The sequence below is a fragment of the Drosophila albomicans genome, chromosome 3 (genome assembly GCF_009650485.2).
Source record: "Drosophila albomicans strain 15112-1751.03 chromosome 3, ASM965048v2, whole genome shotgun sequence".
NCBI classification, from domain to species: Eukaryota; Metazoa; Arthropoda; class Insecta; order Diptera; family Drosophilidae; genus Drosophila; species Drosophila albomicans.
The window spans coordinates 1282998-1310145 of record NC_047629.2 but is presented as its reverse complement, the minus strand read 5'-3'; the positions used below and the strand labels follow the sequence as shown (position 1 = coordinate 1310145).

General features: G+C 39.4%; 5 protein-coding genes and 1 long non-coding RNA gene across 11 annotated transcripts in view; 3 read left to right on the top strand and 3 right to left on the bottom strand.

Annotated features, from left to right (window-relative positions):
* Positions 1-333: 333 nt before the first annotated feature.
* LOC117566795 (sodium channel protein Nach) lies at positions 334-2450 on the bottom strand. Its single transcript, XM_034246338.2, is given in 6 exon segments — positions 334-705; positions 764-867; positions 926-1052; positions 1109-1562; positions 1564-1906; positions 1960-2450. Coding segments are annotated over 6 exon segments (1626 nt in total). The 5' UTR covers positions 2322-2450; the 3' UTR covers positions 334-469.
* A 92-nt stretch (positions 2451-2542) lies between these two features.
* On the bottom strand, positions 2543-16753 carry LOC117567168 (putative inorganic phosphate cotransporter). 2 transcript variants are annotated; one of them, XM_034246983.2, is made up of 6 exons: positions 16586-16753; positions 11651-12443; positions 4606-4775; positions 3928-4491; positions 3335-3859; positions 2543-3265 (listed from the first exon to the last, which is right to left on the bottom strand). In XM_034246983.2, the coding sequence occupies exons 2-6, from the start codon at positions 11712-11714 to the stop codon at positions 3047-3049; spliced, it is 1542 nt and encodes a 513-aa protein (XP_034102874.1). In that variant the 5' UTR covers positions 11715-12443; positions 16586-16753; the 3' UTR covers positions 2543-3046. The 2 variants fall into 2 exon arrangements, with proteins under 2 accessions (XP_034102874.1, XP_034102873.1); XM_034246982.2 differs by lacking the exons at positions 11651-12443; positions 16586-16753 and adding an exon at positions 6212-6760.
* LOC127565434 (uncharacterized) lies at positions 7889-20032 on the top strand. 3 transcript variants are annotated; one of them, XR_007954724.1, is made up of 4 exons: positions 7889-8108; positions 18581-18725; positions 19737-19839; positions 19959-20032. It is a non-coding gene; the product is annotated as an uncharacterized LOC127565434 (long non-coding RNA). The 3 variants fall into 3 exon arrangements; XR_007954725.1 differs by lacking the exon at positions 18581-18725; XR_007954726.1 differs by lacking the exons at positions 7889-8108; positions 18581-18725 and adding an exon at positions 12871-13150.
* A 113-nt stretch (positions 20033-20145) lies between these two features.
* On the top strand, positions 20146-21405 carry LOC117567169 (cilia- and flagella-associated protein 161). Its single transcript, XM_034246984.2, has 4 exons — positions 20146-20340; positions 20398-20913; positions 20972-21076; positions 21150-21405. The coding sequence occupies exons 1-4, from the start codon at positions 20245-20247 to the stop codon at positions 21339-21341; spliced, it is 909 nt and encodes a 302-aa protein (XP_034102875.1). The 5' UTR covers positions 20146-20244; the 3' UTR covers positions 21342-21405.
* A 104-nt stretch (positions 21406-21509) lies between these two features.
* Positions 21510-22518, top strand: LOC117569222 (trypsin-1). The gene has a single exon (XM_034250299.2). It carries the CDS (start codon positions 21714-21716, stop codon positions 22473-22475), a length of 762 nt encoding a protein of 253 aa, XP_034106190.1. The 5' UTR covers positions 21510-21713; the 3' UTR covers positions 22476-22518.
* A 682-nt stretch (positions 22519-23200) lies between these two features.
* The window catches only part of LOC117572410 (putative polypeptide N-acetylgalactosaminyltransferase 9), a 63481-nt gene continuing 59533 nt past the window's right edge, over positions 23201-27148 (bottom strand). For all 3 annotated transcript variants that reach the window (XM_034255192.2, XM_034255194.2, XM_034255193.2), the window contains 2 exons: positions 25320-25427; positions 23201-25258 (listed from right to left, as the gene is read on the bottom strand). In XM_034255192.2, the coding sequence (XP_034111083.1) occupies positions 25097-25258; positions 25320-25427 (270 nt within the window). In that variant the 3' untranslated portion in view covers positions 23201-25096. The remainder of the gene's footprint in view (positions 25259-25319; positions 25428-27148) is intronic.

The window sequence follows — 27148 nt, the reverse complement described above, 5'->3', positions numbered from 1 at the left end:
ATCGATATTTTCGGGTAGTCGATGTTTTTTACACGCAGCCGTACGATATTCAGTGATTTATTTCGCGATACTATGATAACAATTGACTTATGTTTCCTAAAAATCAATGTTATATATTTAATATAATTTTTAATAATAAAATAGGATACATCAATTTAAATGTAAGAGTAGAATTTAATTTTTAAGATACTTTCATTGCTTACGAAAGTGTGGCCGTTGTGCACAAAAAAAAAGCAGAGAGCTACAAATGTTGATGAGTTAAAATGTTGCCAAGCCGAAATGTTGATGAGCAAAGTAGAATGTTGCTGTGTTCAATTAAATGTGTTGCTAATGTATTATGGACGATGAACAAATAATTGTATTGAAGTGTATTTAAACTTCGCAGCAATTGAAATTGCTTTAATTCGTTATTTATTTGTCTATTACAATTTATGACAGTATTTCAAACTTGTTATCACCAAACAACTGATTAGTTATGACCTGCGATATAGAAAACAGATTTCTGCTGATTGCTGTTCTTGTCACCTGCGCGCTTAGCTGGCGGCCAGGCAAAGTTCGGGCGTCGGTGTGACATTTGAAGTTTCTGTCGGGCCCGACATTCCTGAACGTAATTTCGGCGCAGTATTATAGAAAAATAGTAGAATATCTCCACTAGAGACAACATGCTCATGCCCACAAACAGACTGAAGGCACTTCCAAGATTTGCTATCAAATGGTTAATCAAAATAATTAAAGTCAAACCAAGTCAACAACTTTTACTTACAGACCAAAGTAACCATATTGGAAAGCAGATCCACACGCACCCGTCGATAAACCTGAGAGTTGACAAAGATATGGACGATGGCATCATTCTCTTCGATACCATTGCTATCGAATTAAAGATTACGATATAGTTTTCTTGACATGGATTTATCTTTGAACTTACTAGAATGGATCAATGACAGGCATGTTTAGTTGTAACCCAGAGTTCGAGATCTGCACATCGTAATCGTAGTGTTCACAGGTCAAAGGACAGTTACACTGCGTCTTCCTTTGACGTGTGATGATGGCAGCTGTGAGTGAGATGCTTGTACTCGCAGTACACAAAAGAAATGTTAAGGATACCTACGAAAGTTATCCACAAGGCATGGAATATCACGAAAGGAGCAAATGCGTTCCCTGGTGCGATTAAAGTCAAAGAAATAGGTGTGACAGCCACAGAATTTGATCATGTTGCTGACCCGACAGTTCAGCTCACAGTTGGGATACACATAATCCGAAAAGTAGCGCATTTGAAACTCATCCCGGAAAATGCAATTCCGTTGTTCAATCGATAATGCCTTGACCGCCTCTGAGCAGAAAGTCTGCTCGATGCGAAGAGTGGCAAATGATTCAGTATTGAGACCGAGAAACTTGCAGATGGCATGTGCACTGGGAAAGGCATCAGTCTCTTGAATCAGAAGCTTGAAGCCATGTGAATAGGATTTAAGTGCATCGTAGTTCTCGTCCTTGTAACGCAGTATCAACGACAAGCCATTGTCTAGACCACCAGCCGCTTGTTGGGCAGTGAAATTGATGCTGAAATAAAGTTATACTATAATATATATAGACTTGATTATACCCGGCTCTAGTCCACCCGCGTTGACGAAGGTTGAAGGAGCAGCAGTGGCCGAAGAAGGTCTTCGACAGCTGAAAGAGTTGATTGCAATTAATAATATCGCCGTGAAAGCGACAGCGATAAAGCAACTCATCGCAGTCCCAACGCAGACGATCCACAAATTGATGCATGGTCAGATTGTTATGCAGCAGTAAGGACTCCATAATCTCGATCTCCTCCTGCGAGAAACGTTCATCGTCCAGCATGAAGCCATAGAATATGTGCAAGTGCTGCAACACATCAGCGACTTGAACGTCATCGGTCATGTTCCTGAAAGTACAGATGTGAAATTAAGCTATCCCAGCGCCAAGTTCTGCTCTCACAGTGTTTCAATGAATGCCTTGGACTTGGCCATGTTGAACAACACCTCGGGGCAGATGGTAACGGGCGGAAAGAAGAGTTTGCTCACGGGCGTGTGGTCGCTTTCCACATTCATGCGCGTCGGGCTTCGTCGATAGTCCGCGTAGAAGGTCTGCGCCATGACAAAGGCGCAGATGAACATTACCACCGAGATGAGTATCCAGACAAAGTGCACCATGCGATTAGTGTCCTTGTCTCGGGTATACTTGAGGCCATGTATGCTGCTTGTGGCACAGAAATCGTTCCAAGTGCGTTCGACAGCGCCGCGTAATGCTGACTTTTTTGGATCGATTTCCTCGGGATTCAGCTCCTCCTCGTGACCCATTGTCAAGACTACAACTCGAATTGGAATGTGTTCAGCCTGCTCGGTTGTTCGTTCTTTTATAAGGACATCAATGGGTGTGGCTGATGTGCGATTGGCAGGCGTACAACTAATTATTAATATTCACTTAAATCAGACCCGTTTCCTCCTCCAAAGGCATGTTCAATTACTTACATATTTTATTATTAATATCCCCACAATTATAGAAGTAAAAGAGGCGAAGCTTGGCTTTTAGCAGGTATAAAATTTATTTGCAAACTTTTTGTGTCTTTTGAGTTCAATTTTAAATTGTTTGCATTCAATCATGGTTCGTTTTATACAGAGTTACTTCTAATTGATTTCAATTGTATTGATAAACTATAAAGAAAACTAAACTCTTGGCTATCACAATAGGAAACTACACATTTTAAATGGTAGATACTTGATTATATCTCATTTTTCTTTCTTACTAGAAGTGTTTGACAATGTTTTTGCGAAATGTGACTTTTAATTTGTGCTCTTGCTTACAGGAAAACAATGGAGGTCTTGAGTGTACCGGACTTGTACAACGATTTATCTACGATTATTGTCTTTTATTCTGATTGGGATTGGTCTGGTTTTTTTTCGGAGGCACTAATAACAACTTTTGGTTTAACTTATAATAAACTAAAATAATAACTTAAACTATCTTGTGTGTAGTAGTAGTAGTATTACGTAGTTATGGTTAATAATAACAGCAAGCGGAAGTGTTACTGCCTTGACTCGCTGGCGGTAATGGCCAACGGAGGTGAACTGCCATTGCTCAGACTTGCAGGTGTGTTGTTCCCCAGACTTGGCTTCTGCTCGTCGTTCTCGGGATTGTCCCAGAACTGGCGCTCTCCAGAGCCGAAGATGTTGTAGAATGTGCCGCAAATGATGTACACAAATGCGGCAATGAAGAACACAATCTGCCACTGACCCATCGAAGGCTAAAAGAGAAAAAAATAAAATTAGTATGCTAGGCATATTTCTGATATAAGAATTTGTTGCCAACTTACGTTATCGTTGATCAAATTGCCCGCGGCGATGGGAGCAAGCAGACCAGCCAAATTCGCCAAGCAGTTCGTGATGGCCATAAGGAAGCCAGCGAAACGAGGAGTCAGATCCAAGTGATTGATCTTAAAGCCCGAGTAGATGCCACCATTGAGGCCGACGCCAATGGTGAGAATAGCTAAGGTCAAAGCACGATCACAGCCAGTGTAGGAGGCGGCAATGAGAGCCAGGCCAGGACCATACTGGCCAATACTGTTGATGATCTTCCTGGTGACTGTCAGTGAGAAACGCTTCGAGGTAATCATCCAATCGGCCACCACCGAAATGAACATGGAGAACAGCCACATCGCCAGGTAGGGTAGCGAGCTGAGCAGACCATTGGACTTTAGGGAGAAGCGGAGCACCTGCTTCATGTAAGTGGGCAACTCTGTCATCAGTGTTTCATAGCCATAGTTGTGACCCATGTGAGCGAACAGAATGGCATAGAAGGGCAGCGATTTCAAGATGGACTTGAAAGGAATTGGAGGGCTCTAAAAGAAATTAAATATAAAGAGAGATTAGCATTCAGAATTGCTGAAGCGAAACTTCCACTGCTTACCTTGACAACATCAGTGCCCCAGAGCGAGTCGTTAATGTAACGCTTCTCACGCTCATCAATGCGAGGATGCACCGAGGGATCCTCAAAGACCAGAATGAGGAAGGCAATCGACCACAGTGTTCCGACAATGCCAAACACATAGAAGATTGATGGCCAACCACCAGAGAAACCATATTCAGCCAGCAGTCCGGAGAGCGGCATAGAGATGATAGTGCCAAACTGTGCTCCAGCATAGACGGCGGCACCCATACGTGAACGTTCATTGGGCGGAATCCATTTGGCCAGCAGCGCATGGGTGCAGGGCACAATGGGTCCTTCGCCAAGTCCCTGAATGAAACGGATGGCACACAGACCATAGACGCCACCCTCGCGGGCTGCGATGGGCACCAGGAAGGCAAACACCGAGTTGATGAGCATGCCCCAGCCCAGGAAGCGCATGGCACCGTATTTCTTGGCCAATATTCCGAATGGAATCTGGGTGATCACATAGCCATAGAAGAAGGACGAGAGAATGTAGCCTTGCAGACTGGAGTTCCAAGCAAACTCGCCATCCTCGCCATTGTCCTGTGGAGAAATTAAATTTAAAACGCATTATAGATAGTCCGATTTAATTAAGTCACCAGTATCTCACTTTAAAGCAAGGCATATGAGAATTTAAATGCATTAAAATATACTTACAACTTCAAGCTCTCGATCACCGCACTCGTCGTCCAATATCTCCTCCGTTTGAATTGCCGTATGGTTGACCATGGCCACAATTGCCACCGACATGTTGGTGCGCATCACATAGGCATTGGCCATGCCCAAAAAGAGCATGAACGTGACAAAGTAGCGGGTGGTTGCCCAGCCTGCAAAGAGTAATGCAAATAAGAGCGTGTTTAGAGCACATTTCAAAAGAGAGACAGAATGGGAAAGAGAGAACAAGATTGGATCATCGTTTAATTACATCTAATTAATGTGCAAAATCTGTTGGCACTAATTTGCGAGAAGGTTTTTTGCGACACATCTCGCCGATCAAAACGAATGTGAATGTCTGCGGAAATGACTAAAGAGACCAAATAAAATAGTAGAATATGTATAAGCGCAACGAGGTCAAATCTGTGACGCGATAAGACACAGAATAGTTGGCTAAAGGTTTACATGGTATTCAGATAAGATTATAGCGATGACTCAATGCCGAGCAGCAGACAGACTCCCTCCACATTTAACTGCAGTGAATTGCCTCACGCTGAAGTCATTTGATTCATCTCTAGCGATCTAATTCGAGACATTTCATTCGGTATTATTCGCTACTGTTGTTATTATTAGTGCTGTTTTCTCATTTTTTGCTAATTGTTTATTTTGACATGTCATTCGACAACGCAACGCACGGGCGAACAACACGTGATGTGTCAGGCAATTCATTGCACGATTGTGGAAACTTTCATGTATACAGACAGTTTGCGGCGACTTTAATGGCTCTCGCTTTGGGCATGGCCCAGAGGCTTAGAAGCAAAATGGGTGACACATGTGGTCAAGGGGTGAGGGCAGAGCTCGAGGGAAGGCAGCTCCTCTGAATGAGCTAACGCTTATTGCGTTGAACATTGACCAGTCTGGGTACAGTCGACTCTTCAAATTGCCTTTGGGCACTTTAGAGAACACAAACAGAAAACAAAACATGAGGCGGCAGTCCCATTTGGAATTTGAACTTAAAACTGTTTCATTCTTTCCCCTTGTTCGATTCAGCAGACCGGCAAATTTTGCTTAATTTTCGAAATGTTCTTTTGGTTTGTTTTTTTTTTACAAAATATGACACAAAGTTCGGCGTAAAAACCAAAGCAGAAACAGAGTCATAGAATTGCAGAGTTGAAATAATTACGTACCGGGAGGAAAATAAACATAATATAAGTATAAAACTGAAAGCAGAAAACCAAAAACGAAAAAAAGAAAAGAATTTGTGAACGTTGGCTTTTTATTTGTGCGCACGCAGCGTTAAATCGTGCGATTCACTCGCACAGCCGACGCCCCTTTCACCACGCCCCTCTAACCAAGAGAGTCTGTTGTACAATTGCTGATGGTGGCACGTGTATATCGTGTGTAAGCAAACACACCACAGACGTTGACTCGTGCATGTCGTCGATGACTATTTCTGCACTATGAACGAATCTTGCTATTAATATTACGTATACGCAATGGCTGCTGCTAGCAGCTGTACAGTCCGCTACCCACTCATTGCATTGCTAGACCTAATTGATTAAGTGATCAGCTATTGGAATAGTTTAGTAATTGTGTGGTTGCTGCTTACCCCTTGGCCTGTCCTGGAGATTGTTTTGCTCCCACACCAGGACATGACCATCACGATGGCGATGATTAATCTTGCTGCGTCGAAAGGGCATTATGAATGCTTATATGAACCTTTCTTGAGGTTTCGCGTTGTATAAATAAACTAGAGTAATTTAAACTATATATTCGAATCGGATTTGCACTCTCTGCATGCGGCTTGTTGGCTTGTGAAATTCTGAAGTTCTGCTTTCGCATACAGTAAACAAATTGTTGATGTGTTTGGTGTTTCACTTTAACTTTTTGCGCACTCGTTTAAACCATTTCATTGTCTATCTGTAGAGTGGGCCGGGCCAGAACATGTCGCGGGTCAAGATATTACAGTTGCGCTTCGAAAATACGGAATATAGCGTAACAAAGCTCTACTATAGTTGAGGAGGTCGATGCGACGACGACTATGACTGCGACTGTGACTGCCGACTACCGACTGAGCTGATGCCCGAATAGGTCTCTCTCAGTGGGGCTCGGTCGGTTTAATGTTCAGCTGTTGCTCTTGGCTCTGTGGGCACCTCTGCCACAACTGAGCGCCAACTGTTGCGCTATGTGGCTATATAAACTGGGCGAAATCGCTGGATGTACTCGAGGCGTCTGCGCCGTCGCTGGCGACATAAGCGCAGCAGGGTGCAAGAGAGACAGACATAGGGAGAGTGAGCAAGAATGAGAAAGAGAGAGCGAAATATAGAAATGCTGAGTGCTCACATGTGATTACATCAACATTTGGGAACGTGCCTGCAAGTGGTCAGTGATTTGGTCAAGGCATATGCTTGCCACAAAACTTAGACATCAAGTGTGGCTGAACTAATGCCGATTGATGTCAATTGGTGTCTTATATTAGAGTATACACTGATCTATTTATAGCTCTCGTTAGACGCACATCGAACATCTCGTGACCAAACAGCAAATGGATTATTCTGCGAACACAAAAAAAAATAGAAACTCATGTTCTAAACACAATTGAAATGTTCAAACAAATGGTATTGAACAAATGCGTTGCCAGGCCGTGAAGCTTGCGTAAAATTATTGAGAAAAATGTTTAGAACACGCCGAAACCATAGAAATGTGAGACGTTCGTCGTGGCAGTGCAAAAAGAAGCATATTCGACTGGCGCCATAAGCGAGGAGAGTTAGCTGATGGAGGTTTGAGGGTGTTCGCTAAGTGCTGCTAAGTGGACCGCACTACTATTGCTGTACCTTAGCTCCCTCTCATATAATTAGCAATTAGGCACAGAATTCGGAGCATTATAAAAGCAATTCATTCCATGTCGGCCACTGTAATGTTCGCGAAATTTGTGGAAGGCATTAAATATTCGCAACGCAAAAACATGAACATGTTGAACACAATTTCTAAATACCCTTTATGTCAGTCGAGGGTATCATTATTGTGTATGTATATGTCTCCCTTATGTAAGATAAAAAAAAGTTAATTTCTTTAAAGGCTCTTCATTTTTTAATTTATTTCCATTGTTCGTAATCAAACAAAATCTTGTTCTGTATTACGGTTCTGCTTAAGTTTCATAGCAAATATATCTTCAGTTAGTGTATGCAAAGCGTAACTTTACACGCACATACACACTCGCATACATAAAAATCATGCAGTCATAAATTCACAGCCACATGTCGAAGTCTCGAGTCTCGAGTTGGCCTTAGGCTACTGTGAAAGAATCGTTTGCCGGCAAGCGGCAGTTGCACGTGTTTCTCGCCTGATTTTCGTTCATTTTAAATTCGCTCGCGAATTAAACAAGTTTCTGAAAGAGAGCAGCACGAGCTGACTGACAGCGAGAGAGGCGTTCTATTGTTCTCTAAGCTTTGTCTTTGAGGAATGAAACCATTCGATTTTTGAATTCACCGAAAGTGCCGACAACTGTAATTGTTATTGTTATTGTGGTTTTTGCAAGCAAAACGCGACAAAAAAATTCAATAAAACGGGGAATTCGCGTGTTTCTTACGGAGAAGGGGGAAACATGACGTATTGTCGTGTTATGAGTTTCTTATTATTTTTTTGGCAAACCCTCAATGGAAATTTTTTCTTTTCAGACGGTACAGTCTTGCACGAGTTGAATATATGAATGCGGTGAAATTTGTGGAATAAGTATTATTAGTAAAAATCTCACGAGTGACTAATCCGCCTAAAATTACCTAGAACTTCAACAGTACAGTACTAACAATTGCCTATTTGCATTAAGTCTACATTTGTTCTATTTCCGTTCATTAAGTTGACATGTAAAACCAAACAACAATAGAACAAAAACTACGCTGTCATTGTTATTATTTAATAACTCTCATTAGCAGCAGCACGTGAATCATAAAAGCTTATGCATAAACTTCGCGAAAGCTTTAATGTGCAGCTTTTGTCTGGTTTAAGTGCTGGCTAAAAAGTGCTGCCTACTTTCGGGCTGCGCTTTAAAAGCCCGCAAGCCAAGGGCTTACGAAAAACGTAATAAATGCCAGTGACATAACGTAACAGCGTAACGCATTGTGCTTTTGCTATTGCAATAATCTATGTGTTATCTGCGAAATTGCTATATGTTTATTGTATGAGAGTGAGGCGAGGCCCATTGATATTGATATTCTCAGATAATTAAACAACTATCTGTTCAGATTTAATTTTCATTCGCATGTATGGGAATATGAGAAACACCATTCAAAGCATACTAAGAAAATGTTGTGATTATTATAATTGTAATTCTATGCTATTCACTGTCTACAGCGACTAGTAAAGGATTTCCCAGTGTACGCCTCATGTCAGACAACAACTGGACCTTTTGTTTATCTAATTTTAATAAAGACATCAACAGGGGATTTACGGGCTAGTTTGTACTTGGGACTCATAATTTCTGCGAAGTCGATATGGAGCATTGACAGGTGCAAAAGAGTTGAGTAAATAGTATTTGCAAATACTAAAGACGTTGATTACACCCCAACTGATATGTGTGATGCTCTTTTGTGGGCCAAACAAAAGCGTTAAAGTTGAGGTGGGTTGACTGGCAATGATGTCATATGACAACGTCGGTATAATGATTAGTGGAATGTTCATACCACGAATCAGACAAGTGCTCAGGGACGATACTATATATGCTTTTCGATTTACCCATCATATCTGAGCTACAGTTTGCCTCTGCTCTGTTTACAGTGGGCGCAATTAAATTGTTCTAAAAACGTTGTGTATCTCATCCTCATCAGGTGAATTGTTCATTCATTTGACTGACGCTGTCGCAGTTGCCGATATTCATTGAATTTGTTTTGCTTTTTTTTTTTAACAGAGGGAACGCTTTGTGCTATTTAAGGTTGTCAAATTGTGCACGCGTACAATGAATAAAAATAACATGTGCTTTTTAGAGAGAAATGAGTAATTTGACAAAATTTGTGAGCAATGTTATGTATTCAACCGTCAATGAATGAAAAATTCAACTGTCAAAGGAATTTTGACAATAACATAGTTTGATAGGTGCCCCGTAATCTGTTACTGTTTGTTCGTCTTTCTGAGAACAGCACGTAGTTCTGTATTACTCACTCAATTTACCATAACTTAAGTAGAAGCCCGGCAATTTTCTAATTTAACTGGTGCAACTGTCTGGCCTGTAAATTGCATTACACATATGACACAACGTTGAGAATAGCAAGTACTCTGAGCAAATATAGTGCTTACGATCTCTTTACAAAAGCCATTTAAGAGGGCGTTGAGCAATAAATACATTCGTTAATGTTTCGTTTCGGGTGAAAGCGAAAAGGAATTCGTGTGAAAATTAACGCGCATTTGCGAACGCAAGCTGTGGCGCACATCTTTCTATTCAATAATCATGTAATATAAGTTGACATGCCAAAAGAAAATTGATCAAAATCAGACTGAAAATGCAATGTCAATGTCGAGGCCAAAAGCCTGTGACATCAATTTTTTTTTTTCTAAATTGTCAAACTGCCAAAAGACAAATAAGTATTATGCGAATAAAGTGTAAGCTAATAGGCTGCACAAGCCAAGTCAAGGCTAAAAATATATTTCATATAAATTCTTATAAATTTAATATTTATATCTACTCAATTAATAATTTAATAGAACATTTCACTCTCTCTCACAAGCGAAAGTAAAAGATTTACAATTAACTCTTTAGTATGTTTGGAATTCCAAGGTTCTTGACACTGCCGCCAATGCAAGTTTATTCATCGTTCTTGACCTTAACACTGAGAGTGTAACGAAAGTCAGTGGCAAGCCTCAGACTTGCACGAAAACTAGTTTTGTTTTATTGTTATTGTTGAATTGTTAATTTGCATAGCCATAACATGTATGTATGTATGTATCATATGTATGTTCAATTGCCTTCTTCGGTTTCTGTTTTTGGCTTTTGCTCGTATTGCCGGTGACCGGTTTTAACTGCACATGAAGCCGTTCCCCAAAAATGGCCAAAATGAAAGACCGCAAAAAAATTGACGGGGAACTGGCCCATAAACTGTGTCATTCGATCGCAGATCATCGTTCTCAAGCTATGGCAAAGTAGGAAGACAAAGCGACAGCCAAAAACAGTCAATTGAGGCAAATAATATATCAGTTGTTGTCACATTACGAGGTAAGATTCACAGTTGTGTGTGTTGCTGTGCGTATACGTATTTTTTGTGTCAACAAACTATTCACGGATTCAATTCGGATCCAAACTGATCATCGGTTGCACCGTTTCATGATGTTTGTGAATTTGCCTCACGCGTTGGCGACAATAAAGGCGTCTGTCTCTCTTTTATGTTTTATTTTTGTTTATTAATGAAATTTTCGAGACATCGCATAACAAATAACTTCCGTTTTGCGGTTCGCCGTAAAAGCGCCTGGAGAGGTCGCCCGATTCAAATCAAATCAAATCGAATTAGTTGAAGTAGAAGCTACCTAATTGAATCAGTGCCAAGAGACCCTCCATTTGCTGTAATTTCATATATTGTTGACTTTCGTAACTTAAGACAGTTGCGAAATGAGATGGGGGATTCACAAGATGGGGAGAGGAAATGGGACGCCAAATGAGAAGGCGGAGTCGAAGCGTTTGCTAATTTATTATTATTAGTAATTTCACTCAATTATCTGTATGACTGTCGTTTTTTCTATTTTAAATTACGTAGTTTCATTATAAAAAAAAAAAAAATAAAAAAATAAATAAATGCTTTTGCAATTCGAATCAAAATCTATATCTATTGCACTTGGAGAAAATTGGTAGCAACTATTCGAAGCTGAATGTCAGCTACATTTTCTTTACGAGCTATTAGCTTAATTTCAAGTTTTAGAGATAAGCTTGAAGGTTTGAAATGCCGTGCTAATAATCATATTAATACTTAATTCAATAATAATTTGCATTAGCTTAATACGCTTAAAGTATGCAAGCATTTCATTAATGAAACGAATTACAATTTACAAATGTTGGAAGTTTGCTTACCTAATTGTGGCTTCTCGGGCTCCTTTTCGGAAGTGGAGCAAATCGCTTCCTTAGATGCTGACATTTTGTTTGTATTGGTTTTTGGTTATATTAGGTTAATAATTTACGGTTATAGGTTTTAAGTTGTAATCTTTATAGATTACACACGTTGGCTCTGACTGAGTGTTGTTTGCGATTACAACAACAGGGCGGATTGCATAAGAAGAAGTCAAAAGCAGGGCGAGGATTTTGCAAGGTTCGTGTGACGAATCGAAATAAAAATAAATGTAAGAATACGAAATTCTTTTGAACAGAGGGCAAGCACGTCGCTTGGCGCTTTAACACATTTTCGACAATCACTTTTATTATTATTTGGCTGTTATTGTTTAATTTTAACTTTTGCGGTTTTGTGTATTGTGATCACTCGCGTTGCTACACGCTGGGCAGCTTAAAGTGTTCTGAACGATTAACAGCAAGACGCGTTGCCTTTAAATAAGCTGCAACTTGAACTGAGAAGCTGAGAGCTGAGGCGCTGAGCTGCTGCTGCGTTTGCTGAGTTGCTGAGTTGTTATTTACACGATTTATTTAGTTGTGTTTAGTTTATTGGATTGAGTTGTTGACTTGATCTCGGCAGATCTGCGCAAGCGTCTCGCTTCCGATTCTCCGCCTCGGATTGCACGTCAGGGGTTTTGCACGTTCCGCCGCCTTTACTTTGCCTTTGCCGGTTTGCCGCTTTGCTGCTTGCTTCTTGCTGCTGTCGTGCTGCCGTTTTACCGCTCGGCCGATCCAGTTGACGGGGGCCAGACACGATAATCTGTAAGGAGAGTATAGCAAATTAGTACGATAAATTTAGCAAGTCAATCAATACGATAGATGCGCTAGGGGTCTAAATTGATCTGGCAAACGCGAAAAGTAAACCCAAACCGATTTGAAACTGGCTCACGAGTTTGTCTCTCCCTACACACGTTTCCATAGTTAACGCCGATCGGCGATCGACGATCGACGACGGCAAATATTTGTGACAAGTGTTTGCGATGAATTGCCAAATTTTGGTCGAAAATTTGTGTGGGCGCTTTGATTTTCTATAATTATAACAAACATTGATCTCATACGCGTATTTTCATAATAATTATATCAAAATGAAATAGTCTCGTTTCTTTGGGTACAGTTTTGTCTAGTTTACTTAGTCGGTTCCGTCACCTGTGTGCTTGCTTGTCACAAGAACAAGTTAATTACGTATCAATTGTATATACAAATCAGTCCATAATAAATTTACATAATTATCAATAGTCGTGGCTTTGGCTCTGGCTCTGGCTCAATGCGATTTGGCTCTAACATTTGCAAACTCAGCTGTTTTTATTTTCTTGTTGTAATTTTTCTACACTTTTCGAAAGTGTTTGTAATTTTCGGGCTACGTCGATGATGTAATTTGTTTACCGCTTTAAAGCGATTACAAAGCATTTCTTTGTTGTAAAGTTGCCCAAAAATAAACCCAAACTGGTCACAAACGAATTCGCACAGGTAAATCAATTATAATTCAGCTTCTGTTTACGCGTAATTCTATTGAAACACTTTAAAAATATGTGTTTTTATTTGTATTTATTTTTTACTACGTTGTGAGTGGAATTTCAATAAGTGGTTGGCTGCGTCAGAGCCCCCAAAATTTATTTAGAAAGTATCGTAAGCACCACTTAAGGTTGAGATTCAATCGGATTCGTATTCGAATTCGGATTCGGACTCGGAGTTTCAGTGCCCTCTGGAAACCTGAATTCTTTGTTTTGTTTGTTTGTTTGTTGTGGGTGTTGGCAATTTCTAAGAATTTTTATTTTTATCGCAAACATTTTAGCAGACTCAATTAATTGACTTTCAGCATTCGCAATTAAACTCCACAATGATCAGGAACGGGTTTTATATAATAAGATTAATAAAAGAAATAATCAATTTATATTATTAACAAGTTCCGGACAATTTGTTACTAACTGATCGTTAGGCTTAATACTCTGCTCCTCCAATTGTAGAGCATTTTTGTCAACAGTTTTGTTATCGGCTCATGCAATTAGCGAGTTTTTCATTTAGTATCAATACTAAATGGTGGTGACAAGCACTTTGCCAAAAGTAAAAATTTTCAAAATGATTTTGCATTTTGAAGTTGCTAAACCAGAGTAGCACGTTTCAGTCTGAAGATGTCGATCAGGTGCTTCGGAAGGCCAACTCATGTTCATAGCATGCATAACATTGCCAGAGTAAGCTAATGATTGTTAATTTTGTTAACCAAAAATCTATTAATAGGCATTCGAAATATGCAGAAAAATGTCAAATGCTTATAAAGTTATTATTCTGATCCCTAAATTTGTTGAAGTAAAATAAAACAAATTATTCACACTTTCTGTCAGCTACTAAATCATGGAGGTCAACTTGCTTCATCATTAACCGCTTTGATAATTGCTACTGGTTTTTGAGCAACGACCAGTCCAATTATTAACTTGAATTTCAAATTAATTTCGGTTTATATTTCGCAAATAAAATAATGTCGTGAGTAGCCAATAGATTGCGAGCAAACAGTTTAGCTTTCGGATTTTCCTATGAAAAAGTTTCGCATATTTGTAGGCTAGTGTGATTCGGTTGTCGGTAAGTTATATAAACCCGGCGAACGGCTGAAAAAGCACCGACAACCTAATGATTATACAAGCCCTTGCTTTGCATCTGTGTAAATAGAATATAAAAATGCTTGAATTAATATATTGTATAAAGAATATACGCAGAAGCCTTTAATCTGGGAATTACAAAAATAGTTATAAATACTAAATGTAGTTTCAATTGCGGAACCAGTTTCCATTTATGGCGCAATTGTGAAATGTATTATATGATGATTAAAAGAACAATAAGCGGACTTGGCTTATTTGTTCATTTATCATGCATTAAATCTTCATTTTCTAATTTATGGAACCTTAACTTGGCTAATACCGGAGTGTAAATATATATATATATATATATATTAGAGGAAATTGTTAAAATAAATTTATGGCCAATATCAGACAAAGTCTATGGCTGAAGCGTGTGTCCAGCGAAAATTTAAGTGTTTTGATATAGCATCATAAACATTTACGACTGTTTGCAGCTATTTATTGTCAACAATCACCATTGCTTAATTTCATTTTTCGATAATTTCAGGACGTGCGCTATTCTTGGCAGCCAACAGATTTACAAACAATTCACAAGATCTATGAAACACATCCAAGTAAATAACAACTTGTTAGTTACCGCTGACAATAATAGTAATTGAAGTTGTCAAGGAGGCTTTTTTGGCGGGCTTATCGAAAACCCATAAATCAAGCACACTTATCTAGCCGAGAGTTACGGATTGACGTACTGTACTTATGTGCTAGTTAGTACCCGTGCCCAACGATAGATTAAACCCCCCAACAACCAACAACTACACGGATGTACAAATTCCAGCATTTCCTATGCGCCACGACTTTTGCCTAATGTGTTGGCAGCAATTCGAGTGATTATTATAATTTTTACATATCATCTTAGATTATATAGTTCGTCTCGATTTTTATGGATCTGTATTTCTGCAGTCACAGCTAACCATTTAACAAAAATATGACTGCTAAGTGTCTGCAATAAACGATATATGGAGGTCGTGTTAGCTTAATTATAAAACCATCAAGTTTATCGCAGACTCGTAAAAGTCGGGCCCTCCGGTTCTGGTTTTTTTTGTTTTGGCTGGCCGAAGTCGTCATCTACAATATACGTCAGACTGTCATTAACCGTTAACACTTATGGTCCCAGTAATACTTCAAAAATTTTCCACATGTGCTTCACAATAAATTTCGCATCAACAAGCGTTTCACGTGCAACAATTCCTCTCTATTCGTGTGTCGCACAGTGTTTTGAGACTGTCGTTGTATGCGGCGAATTTCTATTTCATTTAAATACCCGCAATTTATTTTAATTTTATTCGCACGATAATTGCAGTATCATTTTATTTTTTTCAGCTAGATTTTAATTGAATTTCGCATTGTGACGATTTTAATGGCGCCTGTTTTGAAGTTCAAGTGCAGATGCGGGCCTCTGCGATATACGCGTAGTACCTATTCATAGAGAGACCACAATGCATCGCAGCGAACCGCGCACATGATTCGATTCGATTCGAATCGCTTTGGTATCGTTTCGGCCGAGTGGCTCTTGATGCTCTATTGTCGATTGTGATTGCAGGGTATGTGTTTGTTGGAGTGTTGATTATATTATTTGGTGAATTGCTTGACTTTGACAAGTATTAGCTTATCGACCGGAATCGTCTTGTTAACATTACTCGGCGCATTTTTGCACTCGAAACCAGCTTTAATGATCTCAGTTGTGTTAAACTGTTTCGATTGTGCCCTCTTCAGTGGGTAGCCATGCGCTTATGCTGAAGCTTACTTTCACGACCATGGAGTTACACTGTTGTACAATCGATTAATTGAAATCTATCATTATACAGCGAGAAGTGTGCAAGAAGCTAATGACACTCAACAGCAGTAGAAGGGTAAGGGAAGGGCAGCACTTTAACATGACTAATAGAGATAAAATTCGTAAGGCTGCCCTCCTAAAATCATTTGCATAAAGTACGCAACTAATTAATTGCAATTCAGGCGAGTTTCATATGAAACTCACTCACCTTTGCGAAACGAAACAAAAATGAATGGAAACGAAGCAACAAATTGAAACAGACTCGCATCAGCTGTTTTCAATTTTCAGTTTTAAGTTTTGTTTTTTTTTTTCACTCGAATTCAATTCATTGCCGTCAACATCAGACATAAACAGAGAGCGGACTGAAACTCGTTAAACAGAAGCAACGATAACCGATTGCAACGTTGCAGAAATTCGCTTGTGTAATTTAAATTAACTACTTGCTTATGATAAGAAGTCTTTAGACATACTATACTCCGAAACGTATAAGCAGACACTCACGAGCTAGATTTTCCAATTTGTAAGCACTTCTTTTGTTCGCGATCAATTTTCACCACGCGCACACTGTAACTTTCTTATTTGCCAGGGAGTTGATGTTGCTGTCGCTGCTGCTGCGGCTGCTGCTCCGTCTTCGTCGTCGCTGTCGTCGTCGTCTTTAGTGGCAGAGAAGCGGCCTGGCCGAACGCTGGCGCTGTAATGACTTACTACCTGAGCTAATTGAACGTTTTTATAATTCTGTTTCTGTTTGTGTTTCAGTCGCGTTGAAACAAAGCCGCAGGTGGGAGGCAGTAATCAAAAAACAAAAAAACAAAAACAAAAAACCGACAGCACTCAACTTGATTCATCAGTTGAGCCGAATAAACCCGAACACTCTTCGTCTTGTTACTCTGTGTGTTAGCTGCTGATAGTGATAATGACAACGTTTATTGCTCAAGTTGTAAACTATTAAATGATGTTTTTATTGCTATTTTAGCCTGCGGCAATTGCAGCCTAATATACAAAGCTTTTACTGTCACTATTCACTATTTCTCTGACTGCAAGCTCAGCACGTGAGCTTAGGTCGTACTCTATGGGCTTGTTTTTTTTCTTTTGTTTTTTGTTGTGCTTTCGTTTGTCGGCTCACTTGCTTATGAGCGAAGCTTATGAGCAAATCAAGTGGTAGAGCAACAACAACAATAACAACAACAGAGTGAACCGGTTACTGCTCTCTCAGCAAAATTGCAGACTGCAGCTTGCGAACTTCAAGAGCCGTTATTCCACACTCTACTCGATATGTCTCTTTCGCTTTCGCTCATTTTCGCTCTCTACTGCCCCTGACATTCACGTGCTCACGAGCACATTCTGGAGCCAGCTGCATTGTGCAGTGTTGTTGTGGACTGCGTGAGGAACTCGTGTGGGACATAATAAAAGCATTGGCCTGCGGTGCACTTGAGTGATAAGTTGGCATTGAGCAATTGAAGCATCTTTTACAATATTGACATCGCACAGTTAACACATTTATATAAAGTTATTGACGTGGGCTCAGAGCGGACGTTGCCAACTTATCAGAAATGCAAATTTATCATTCGGTGCAACGACTTGGCGGCCCTAGGAATACGTGTAATATTTTGACATTCTCAGTTAACGAGCACTGAATATGAATTCAATGTGATTATAGAAATATGAGCACAACTTCTTTTAATTTTCAAAAGAGGAAATGAGAAGAGCGAATGAGAGAGAGAGAGAGAGAGATAAAGAGAGCTTTTGGGCGATATCAAAGCAAAAATTTTGCACCATAAAAAAGCCGACGAACAGTAGCACTTGAACTCTAGATTTGGCCTTTATGAATGGAAGCTAGTGTAAAATTAAGCTGTCACATGATTCGAATTACGACTTTAATCGTCTACAATAGTACATATTGAAGATATAGCTAAGCAACAAGGTTCTCTTGATCGCGATGCTTATCGGCCCGATTATTTGACAACTTCAAGTGTGTTATACAATTTGGAATAACCAACGCAATTAGATTATTTGTAGCTCTTATAGCGCCAGCTTAAGACCCAATTTAATGCTTAACTAAATCAATGTTGACACTATCATTTCGGATAATCATATACGATTTTTATTTAACATCCAATTTCCATGACTTATGATGGTCCTTCTGAAAGAGCAAAAACCAGGTCATAAATATTTCATCCCAAGTGAATTAAACAGCAGTAAACTCAATTTAGAACGATATCTTGAGATGATATCATTTCAATTGTGAATGCTTTATAAATCAAGGGCCACCAAATATTTATGTCAATCTAATTGACGATAAGTTAATAAGTATTTATGTAGCTCACGTCTCGGATAAGGGCAACATTTCCAATGACGCCATCAATATTTAATGGAGTCACTGTGGCACCTTCTAATCATCTGTGGGGTCTATCTTTTATCATTTACGCAAGTCCATCAAGTGCTTGGCGCGTGCTGATGGTCAATAATACATTGAGATACTTTTTGTTATTTTCGCAGTCTGGAATATATTGGATTAAACATTGCCAGATAATTGCAGCGCCATTTAATCATCGTTTGACGCAATTTACTGATTGATGTCTCTGCTACATGGGTAGATAAAGTAATTCGGCCACTTGATCAATACAAAAAACATATGGATAAGGTAATTCTTCGAAGAGTCTTAAGCGTTATCAAGGCAGACTTCAATTCAACTTATCAAGAGTACCGAGACTCAACAAAGAAAAGTTCCTAGATACAATCACGCAATAGAAAGTGGGTGTGTTTCAATAACAATCGCATAAAAGTTATTAGATGTTTATGGATAGTCTGTTACGTAGCTTAAATATTGCATCACGCCCTTTAATGCCCTTATTTCATTGCGTTTTTAGTTTGGGTAATCTCATTTACAAGTTAAATTGCTAAACAATGATATAATCTATTGCTTTTTAAGTTCTCGAAATTGTAATGTCATTTTTCTGCACTTACAAATCTATCTGTAAAAGTTTATGAAGCTTTGTTTACTTCAAAAACCTACTTCAGGACGTCGATTAAAAAAAAATTCAGTCAAGCGGATGGAATTTTATTGTGAAAATCAAAATTAATCGGCGGACTATTATTAGTCATTTAGCGGTGTAGATTTACGGTTTGGATTAGAAAGTGGAGTTTTTTCCATTGATAAAGTGAAAATTATGGAAGCTATAAATGTTTAGAGTGCAAACTAATTGAAATAAATCAGTGCCGCTCTCTGATAACCGATTATGATAATGGCAGGCAAATATTATAGCAAACGAGCCTGGCAAATATGTGTATGTCCCATATAACCGGCAAATGCCTCCGCCCATCGTAAAAGTCCCCCCGTCTAATTGAGTGACATTCGTTTTAGTCAACGATAGGTTTTGATAAGGAACGTGCTGTGGATCGGCCGAGTGAGGCGATCACGTTCACGTGAAGTGCACGCCGCGTTCCAGATAGCCGATAGAAGAGCAATGGGCCAACAACTCAAATGCCAACAGAGCGCCAACGCTGGCAATTAAGTCATGTTGATACAAAGTGCTTATCTGACTAATGAATAATATCTAGGCAGGCAACAAGCACAGCGGCCACCTCTCGTACCTTGCCGCTTCCTGCGAATCGCTGCTGCTGCTGATCACATTGTTGTTATTTGCTATTTCAGGCACACCCATCGTATTACACACTCCAACGTTGTCATATAAATGCCTAACGGTATAATCCACTTGACAACATGACGAAAACTGAGCCAGACACTCGAAATAAATGTGAGTAGATGTAAATAACAAACAGTTTAATATAAATAAAAAGATTTCAAATGTACATATTTAAATTTGTATTGCATTACACATACGACGTGTGGTCAACAACTAATTTCAAATGACAGCCAAAAGTATGCAACGGATTTATGTGGATTCATATCATGGCAGCCAAAAGTATGCAATAGTTTTGAACCAAAGCAATAAATGCAGTGAACAGCGTTAGTTTAACGCTATAAAGTGGGCTTGGATTACGGAAGATTAACAATGTCAACACAAATAATATAATATGTTTATCTATTCGTGCTTTGCCATACTATTCAAAGGTGTATAATTCAGAGTCAAATAAATTTTGAGAGCAACAATAATACCCGAGAGTCATTTCAACACACATTCATTAACAAATCCTTCGCCATGCCTTGCTCAGTCTCAAATTTTGAATCGGGCTCAAACCGTTATCGTTCCAATGTGCGCATTGGCAATTGGTTCGAAGACCATTGCTTGGAGGAGGTAAGTCTATCACGTTTTCCGGGAAAAACTCACAACTGAAAAATTAATTCAATTTAGGATAAGATGAGCAGCTTCAGAAAGATGCGTGACCGTGGAGAGCTGCTGGTCGAGAAGGCACGCACACTCTTCGACAATTTTCAGAAAGAGGTTCAGCTGGCAGCTCCCAAGCATGACATTATGATTGGCGCTGTGATTCAGCTGATGCCCATCTACATGAATATTGCAGATATGGATACGTCCGAGTTGCATCCCGCTTTATCCGTGGTCATTAACGAGCATGCCATACGATCCAGCCAAACCATTAACGAGAATTGCGAACTTACCGTTGCTCCCTCGGAGCGTCCTTGTGTGCGCAACTCTTTTCGCATCGTTAGCGGCGATGAGCAGGATCGCACAGGGGAGAGACTAAAGTATGGTCAGCGCTTTCGATTGGAGTGTGTGGAGTCACCCGATGATCCCATTTTGTTGTACAGCGCTCCCAAGCTGACCAATCTGTCTCAATCTATTTCGACATCATTCAACTCGCAAAAGTATGGCGAACTCAACTTGCCGCTAGGTCTTGTACATCGCAGCGTAAGTACATGTTGAAAATCATTCACATTCAACATTTCTGACAGTAAATTCCATTTAGAAAATCATGTGTCCGGATGGAGATATACCCAAGGCATTTACCAACTGGTTTTGCATGCACGTCGACCCCAACAAACGCTTCGAAAGCGAGGGCGAAACTCTGCCAGTGAGTATGATTGCACATTTGTTTAGCACTTTATATGAATTTGACATAATTTTTATTTACGCTGCTCATGAAGAGCAATTCTCCGTTGGTGATTGTACATGCGGCAACTAATCGGAATTTGGCTGCCGAGAATGTTGTTATTCAAACTTTGTTTGGTCCCGAGTTTTTGGTTTCTGTGCAGAACTATCGTAATGTTTTCAAGCGGGAGATCTGGAAGAATGTCTGGATGATTAGCAATGGCCATCACACACGTACTGACCACTAAACATGCATTGCAATAACAAATTGTCTGTTTTTGGTGTTGACAAATATATAAAAAGCCATGTTAATTATTTGATAATGAACTTGATTTGAAGTCGGCAAAAATTTGAATTTTGCACAGGAAATAAGGTCAGGTGGAGCCCCTACAGTGCTGTGTCGATTGTGTGGCTCATTAAGCACGATTCGCTAGTTAGTTCTCATATCTTTTAGATCGTAAAGTTCCTCTTCGGGTAAGCATAAGAATTGGAACTGGGTCAGCAAAGCGCCTGCTGTTTAACTGATAAGCCGCAATTTTCATTGTTTGCGAATTCACTGACTATATAAAGCCTGTCGGCGACAGCAACTTCAATACAGCTCCAGTACACTTCTTCGAACAATGTCTTCGGCATACAACGTTATCGTCCTCTTGCTGCTAGCAGCATTTGGAAATGTGGTTTGCGGCGTGGATGAATCTCGCATCATTGGCGGACAGTTTGCCTCTCAGGGACAATTTCCCCATCAGGTGTCGCTACAGCTGAATGGGCGTCATCATTGCGGCGGCTCTTTGATATCGGATACGATGATTGTGACAGCAGCACACTGCACCAAGGGTCAGAGTCCCAGTCAAATGATGGCTGTGGTGGGCACCAATGATCTGAATGCTGGCAACGGTCAGACCATGGGCATTGCTCAATTCATCATTCATCCGCAATATAATTCTCAAAGTCAGGACTTTGACATGTCGCTTATTCGCCTGAGCAGCCCCGTCATGATGGGCGGTGCAGTGAAAACGATCCAGTTGGCGGATGCTGATGCGAACTACGAAGCTGATACAATGGCAACCATCAGCGGTTTCGGAGCCATTAACCAGAATTTGCAGTTGCCCAACCGTCTTAAGTTCGCCAAGGTTCAGCTCTGGAGTCGCGACTTTTGCAATGCTCAGAATATTCCTGGACTCACGGACCGTATGATTTGTGCTGGTCATCCCAGTGGTCAAGTGAGCTCCTGCCAGGGCGATTCTGGTGGCCCACTGACAGTTGATGGCAAACTATTCGGTGTTGTGTCCTGGGGCTTTGGCTGCGGCGCCAAGGGACGTCCTGCCATGTACACATATGTGGGTGCTCTGAGGTCCTGGATTAAACAAAATGCAAATGTCTAGCGAAGCCCTAAAAACTTTTAGCCTTGTTGATAAAATTCCAAATGTGCAATAAAATATATAAAAAAAGTAGTTTTTCAAATTGTTTATTTTTAGAGCTAATCCAATATTAAGTATTCGAAACCCCATTGGAACCTTAAACCTCTAGGTGAATTCAAACATGTAAGAAAGATATAATTGATTGTGCTCGACTCTAAGATACCCGCCATCCATTTTCAACAAAATATAAATATACCAAATTAATATACCGAAAAATATTAAAATACCGAAGTTTATATTTGCTATATCGATATATTGTAGTACTATGTTAAAAAATTATAGCACGAGTACAAAATATACCGTTTTTTGGATACACAATTATTTCTTCCTAATAACTTCCACAATTTTATTTGATCGCAACCAAATTTGCAGCAGTCATAAATATTATAGTTAGTACTAAAATTAGTAATAAGTGAAGTGACAGTGGCAAAAGTCTAAAACAAACTTCATACGCATGCAAAAACAGCAAGTGCTGTCGAAAATGATGTCTCTATTTCTTATTGTCTTTGAGATCTAGGTGCTCATACGGAAGAACAGACCGACGGACAGACACACGGACAGGCGACCAGTTGTTGACGCTGGTCAAGAATATATCTTCATGGGGTCGGAGATGCCTCCTTCTGCCTATTATAAACACGAAATTATAATACCCTTCTATCTTAAAACCAAAAAGAAATTCAACAAATCAGTACACGAAGTGTTTTTTTTTATTTGTAACGTGATCTGTGTTCTTGTACAACTTGTGTAATGTTCTTACGTACTAGACATTCACTACGAGCTTAGGTTATTATTGTATCATTATCAAAAATTTCTTGACCACTTTTATGGCTTTTGGTTTTGTACGCTAAATGATAAATGTCGCTTAGGTTGAAGCCTAACATCGCAAATCAAACATGTGTATGTATGTTACTTACATAGTCATTAACTTGATGTCCTAATAAAATATTTACTTTAGTTAGAGGAATTATGACCATGTTTGATTATTTACATTTACGATATTCAATTGTACAGTTTATTGTATTTACAGTCGATATTTGTTTTGTGACCTAAAGTAGACCCATTTGAGCTGGTTAATTTGTTTAATTTTGTTGAGCTAAATGGGATAAGCAATTATGTCTGTGTGTGTTTTATGGTTTTGTTGTCGTATCAGTAAAAAGTTGAAGGCACTATTGCATACTTGCTTCTTAGATTTAGATTTAGTTAAGTTTAAGTGATATCGATAAGTCTGTCAGAACTGATGATACGATAGTAAGAGATAAATACAAAATTCATCTTCTACAAGCTGGCGTTGTTTAACAAACGGGATATGTTGTCCTCTTTCTGAGTTCATAACAAAATGCAAAACGATACGCGATCGAGTAATTAAGAACATACTCAATATTATAAATTATAATTCTAATTTCTAAACATAATTTGGCATATATTTGCAGGAGCAGAGAAGTACTTACAAAATTTCTCAATCTGGCGGTTGTGTTTTGGATTGAATTTAGGAATGATTAAATGGTCAAATATGCCGATTCACACAATTGCCATTAGAATATGCACTTCAATACTTCTGTGATTAATTTTTACTTGTTTTTCTTCCGAATTTGTGAAAAATAGATATATTAAAACAAAATAAATAAAACGAAAAGAATGTGTTGTATTAAGTACATATACTCTGAGGTACTTAATTTGGAATGATTAATGGATGGGATAGTAAGAGAAGGGAATGTGGGATTGGAAGTTAAGGGAGGGGTAATAAAAATCACCAAACGCTTTCCATTTTACAATAACAATACATCGACTTACAGCAAAGCTTACAGACTAAACATATTTGGAACGCGACTTTTGCAAAGTCATTTGATGTCAGGAGAATTCATAAATATTATAAGTACTTAGATGTATGTATGCGTATGTGTCAGTGTGTTAGTGTCTTTATGCACTGCACAACAAACATAACATCAGTTATTGGCCTGTCAAATACACATTCGCCACATGCACACACAAAAAAAAGTTTGCCACGAAAAATTGTGCTAAAAGTTTATAACATGTAAATGCAAAAATTGCGCTACGAATTTGCCAGTTGAACCCAATTGGGTTAACTACATAAACTATACAATTACTTATACTATATATGTATGTATGTGTGTGTGTCTGTGTTTACATTTTGTAATGCTTCTAATGTACTAGATGTAACTGTTAACGGTTGTTGCGCTTCCGCTCCGTATCCGTTTGGCTTAGATAACTTATGTTCTACTGTACAACAGTCCTTCATTTTCCTTCGAATTATAATTGAAAATAAAATTTTAAAAATAGTACGCTATCCTAATATATTTGTTTTTTCTTTTTTTTTAGTATTTATGTATGTGTGCATGTGTGTGTTTTAAACGCATTTCAATGCTTCAGTTAAAAGCCATGGCAAATACTTTAACTACTGCCTATTGCACAACGCTCGCGGGGCTTACAAACTAACACATCCTTTCTCTGTTCCGTCTCTCTCTATATAAACTCTTTCAACTCCTGCGTCCTTCTTAGTGTCTGTGCTATGCGCGCTGACTCTGCGATGTGGCCACCAGTAGAGTGCCCTTCGCAAAGAAGTAGCCTCACAATTTCGAACTGTCGTAGTTCTCCATCAGCCACTGCTGGCGCACAAATCGTGGATCGCACTCCTCCATGATCAGCTTATCCTTGCTCTCGTTGATGGCCAGGCACTTGCCCGAGGAGCCGTGATGCAGCTGCTTTGTGCCCTCACGATATGTCCAGAACTGCACAATTAAATTAGATTAGATTCACTTTGTATAATTAGAAAACACATCAAAGACTCACCTGATTGCCCTTAGAGCCATGGCAACCGAAGAGTATCACATCTTTACCAGCATAGTCTAGGCAGGCAGTGTCACGTCGAATTTCACCCGATTTGCTAAGCATCCAGTACTGCGTGTGGGGAGCAGGAAGAAAGGGTATTAATACTAATTGTAGTGGAAGGCTTGAAAAATTGCTGCACAACGTTTTCGCCAAGCAGCCGCATTACTTATTATTAGATATTTAATATTAAATTAAATGCCAAGCAGCTACCAGTCTGTGTCATCGTTGCATGAGTGTGTGTGTGTTTGTGTGTGTGTCTGGGTTTTGTCTGCGGCCTGGCCCTGATTATTTATAATTTATCCACGTTGCCAACGCCAGCTGGCTTTGCCTTTTGTTTTCCAGGGCCAGCAGTCAGCATCCAACAGCCAGCAGCCAGCAGCCAGGGCCATGGCTGTCCGGCCGCCATTTTGTTTGTGTTACCATTTTCATTTCCGCTTCCGTCCGGCATAACTCGCCAACAACGGTTCGTTCAACATGATGGGCATTTAAATGCTGTTTCTAATGTTGTACGTCTGGCCTCTGATGTTATTGTTTTTATAATGTTGCAACATTACTAATTCAACTGCAACCGAAATACCATTTGGGAAATTGGAAAAATGTCAGAAACTGCTGCAGACACGGCAGAGTTATTAACATATTTCAACGTTTCCATTGCATAAATAACAAGTTGCGCTGTATTTACATTTAACAATTTTACTCGCGTTTACATCTTTACTGCGACTCTTTACGCTTCGCCTTCGCCCCTCGCCCTTTGCACTTTGTTTTTTTCCACTCGGTATTGCCGCCGTCAGCCTCATTTCAGTGCTGTGTGGCCTTCATTTTCACGGTTTGCATTTGCATTTCTCTCTTCAGTGAAAGCCTTTTGCGAGACTTTTCCTAGATGGCACGGCGTATTTTTTTCCGTGATGCATGATACGTTTTTAATTATGTATGTATCTTTTTCTTTTACTTTAACAGTCTGTACACTTTTGAGTTTTTTTTTTTTTGCTGTTTTGCTTTGCTGCCCCATTTTGGTCTGGTTTTTGGTTTTTGTATCTCTTGCACAATTTTTTAATATGCATGCGAAAGTTTTTCCGTTTTATCAGCACAGTCCATAGTTTTTTCTGCATCTCTCTTTTTCATCCAAGTTTTTTCTAGACTCGCGCGTTTATGAGAAAATTAAAATTTTTTTATTATATTGCGTCGCTTTTTTTCGAGCTGTTGTTTTTTGTTGTTAACCGTCAGCGCAAAGCGCTGGCAGAACTACTGAGCGAATCCTTTGACGTGATGTTAGTCAAAAGAATTGAGCACACTTTACTCTGGATAGTCAGAGGTAAAAGGGGATTCCTCTTTTTTTGCGAGAGTGTAAGAATTTACATTTTCCACGCCCACATCTGGCATGCTGAAAGTTAGCAAATGTTGATTATTTTATGCAACGTTGCTTCCACACATCAGAGTGACTATTTTATACCCCTTACTACAGAAGTTCAAGATGGGGAAGTTTAATGTATCGATAGGACTGAGTATCCCTTAGTCTTTTTCTATGCAATTCAAACGGATTTTCTTTCATTTACAACTTGGCAAACGCATTACAACAGTTTGGGGCGTGGCAGGAGGAGTCGTCTGGCGATTTTCAAAGCGTTACGTCACGTGTGCGCTGCAAGCGGAACGAGGTCAACACTTTCCATTTAATGTTGAATGTGTCTCTGCCTGTCTATATATGTATATGTGTGTATTTGTGTGTGTGTCTGTTGTTTATCCCTGTGTTTTAAATAGTGTTTTCCGTTTTCTTGTTGTCTGTTTCAGTTCAT

Excerpts from the sequence above, each read along its gene's own strand:
- LOC117567168 (XM_034246982.2), bottom strand. The coding sequence starts at position 6,302 with ATGCCCTTTCGACGCAGCAAGATTAATCATCGCCATCGTGATGGTCAT. Across the intron at positions 4,776-6,211 it reads TCTCCAGGACAGGCCAAGGG|GCTGGGCAACCACCCGCTAC; the intron begins GTAAGCAGCAAC and ends TACTCTTTGCAG. Across the intron at positions 3,266-3,334 it reads GCAATTTGATCAACGATAAC|CCTTCGATGGGTCAGTGGCA; the intron begins GTAAGTTGGCAA and ends TTTCTCTTTTAG.
- LOC117567169 (XM_034246984.2), top strand. The coding sequence starts at position 20,245 with ATGCCTTGCTCAGTCTCAAATTTTGAATCGGGCTCAAACCGTTATCGT. Across the intron at positions 20,341-20,397 it reads AAGACCATTGCTTGGAGGAG|GATAAGATGAGCAGCTTCAG; the intron begins GTAAGTCTATCA and ends AATTCAATTTAG. Across the intron at positions 20,914-20,971 it reads TAGGTCTTGTACATCGCAGC|AAAATCATGTGTCCGGATGG; the intron begins GTAAGTACATGT and ends AATTCCATTTAG.
- LOC117569222 (XM_034250299.2), top strand. The coding sequence starts at position 21,714 with ATGTCTTCGGCATACAACGTTATCGTCCTCTTGCTGCTAGCAGCATTT.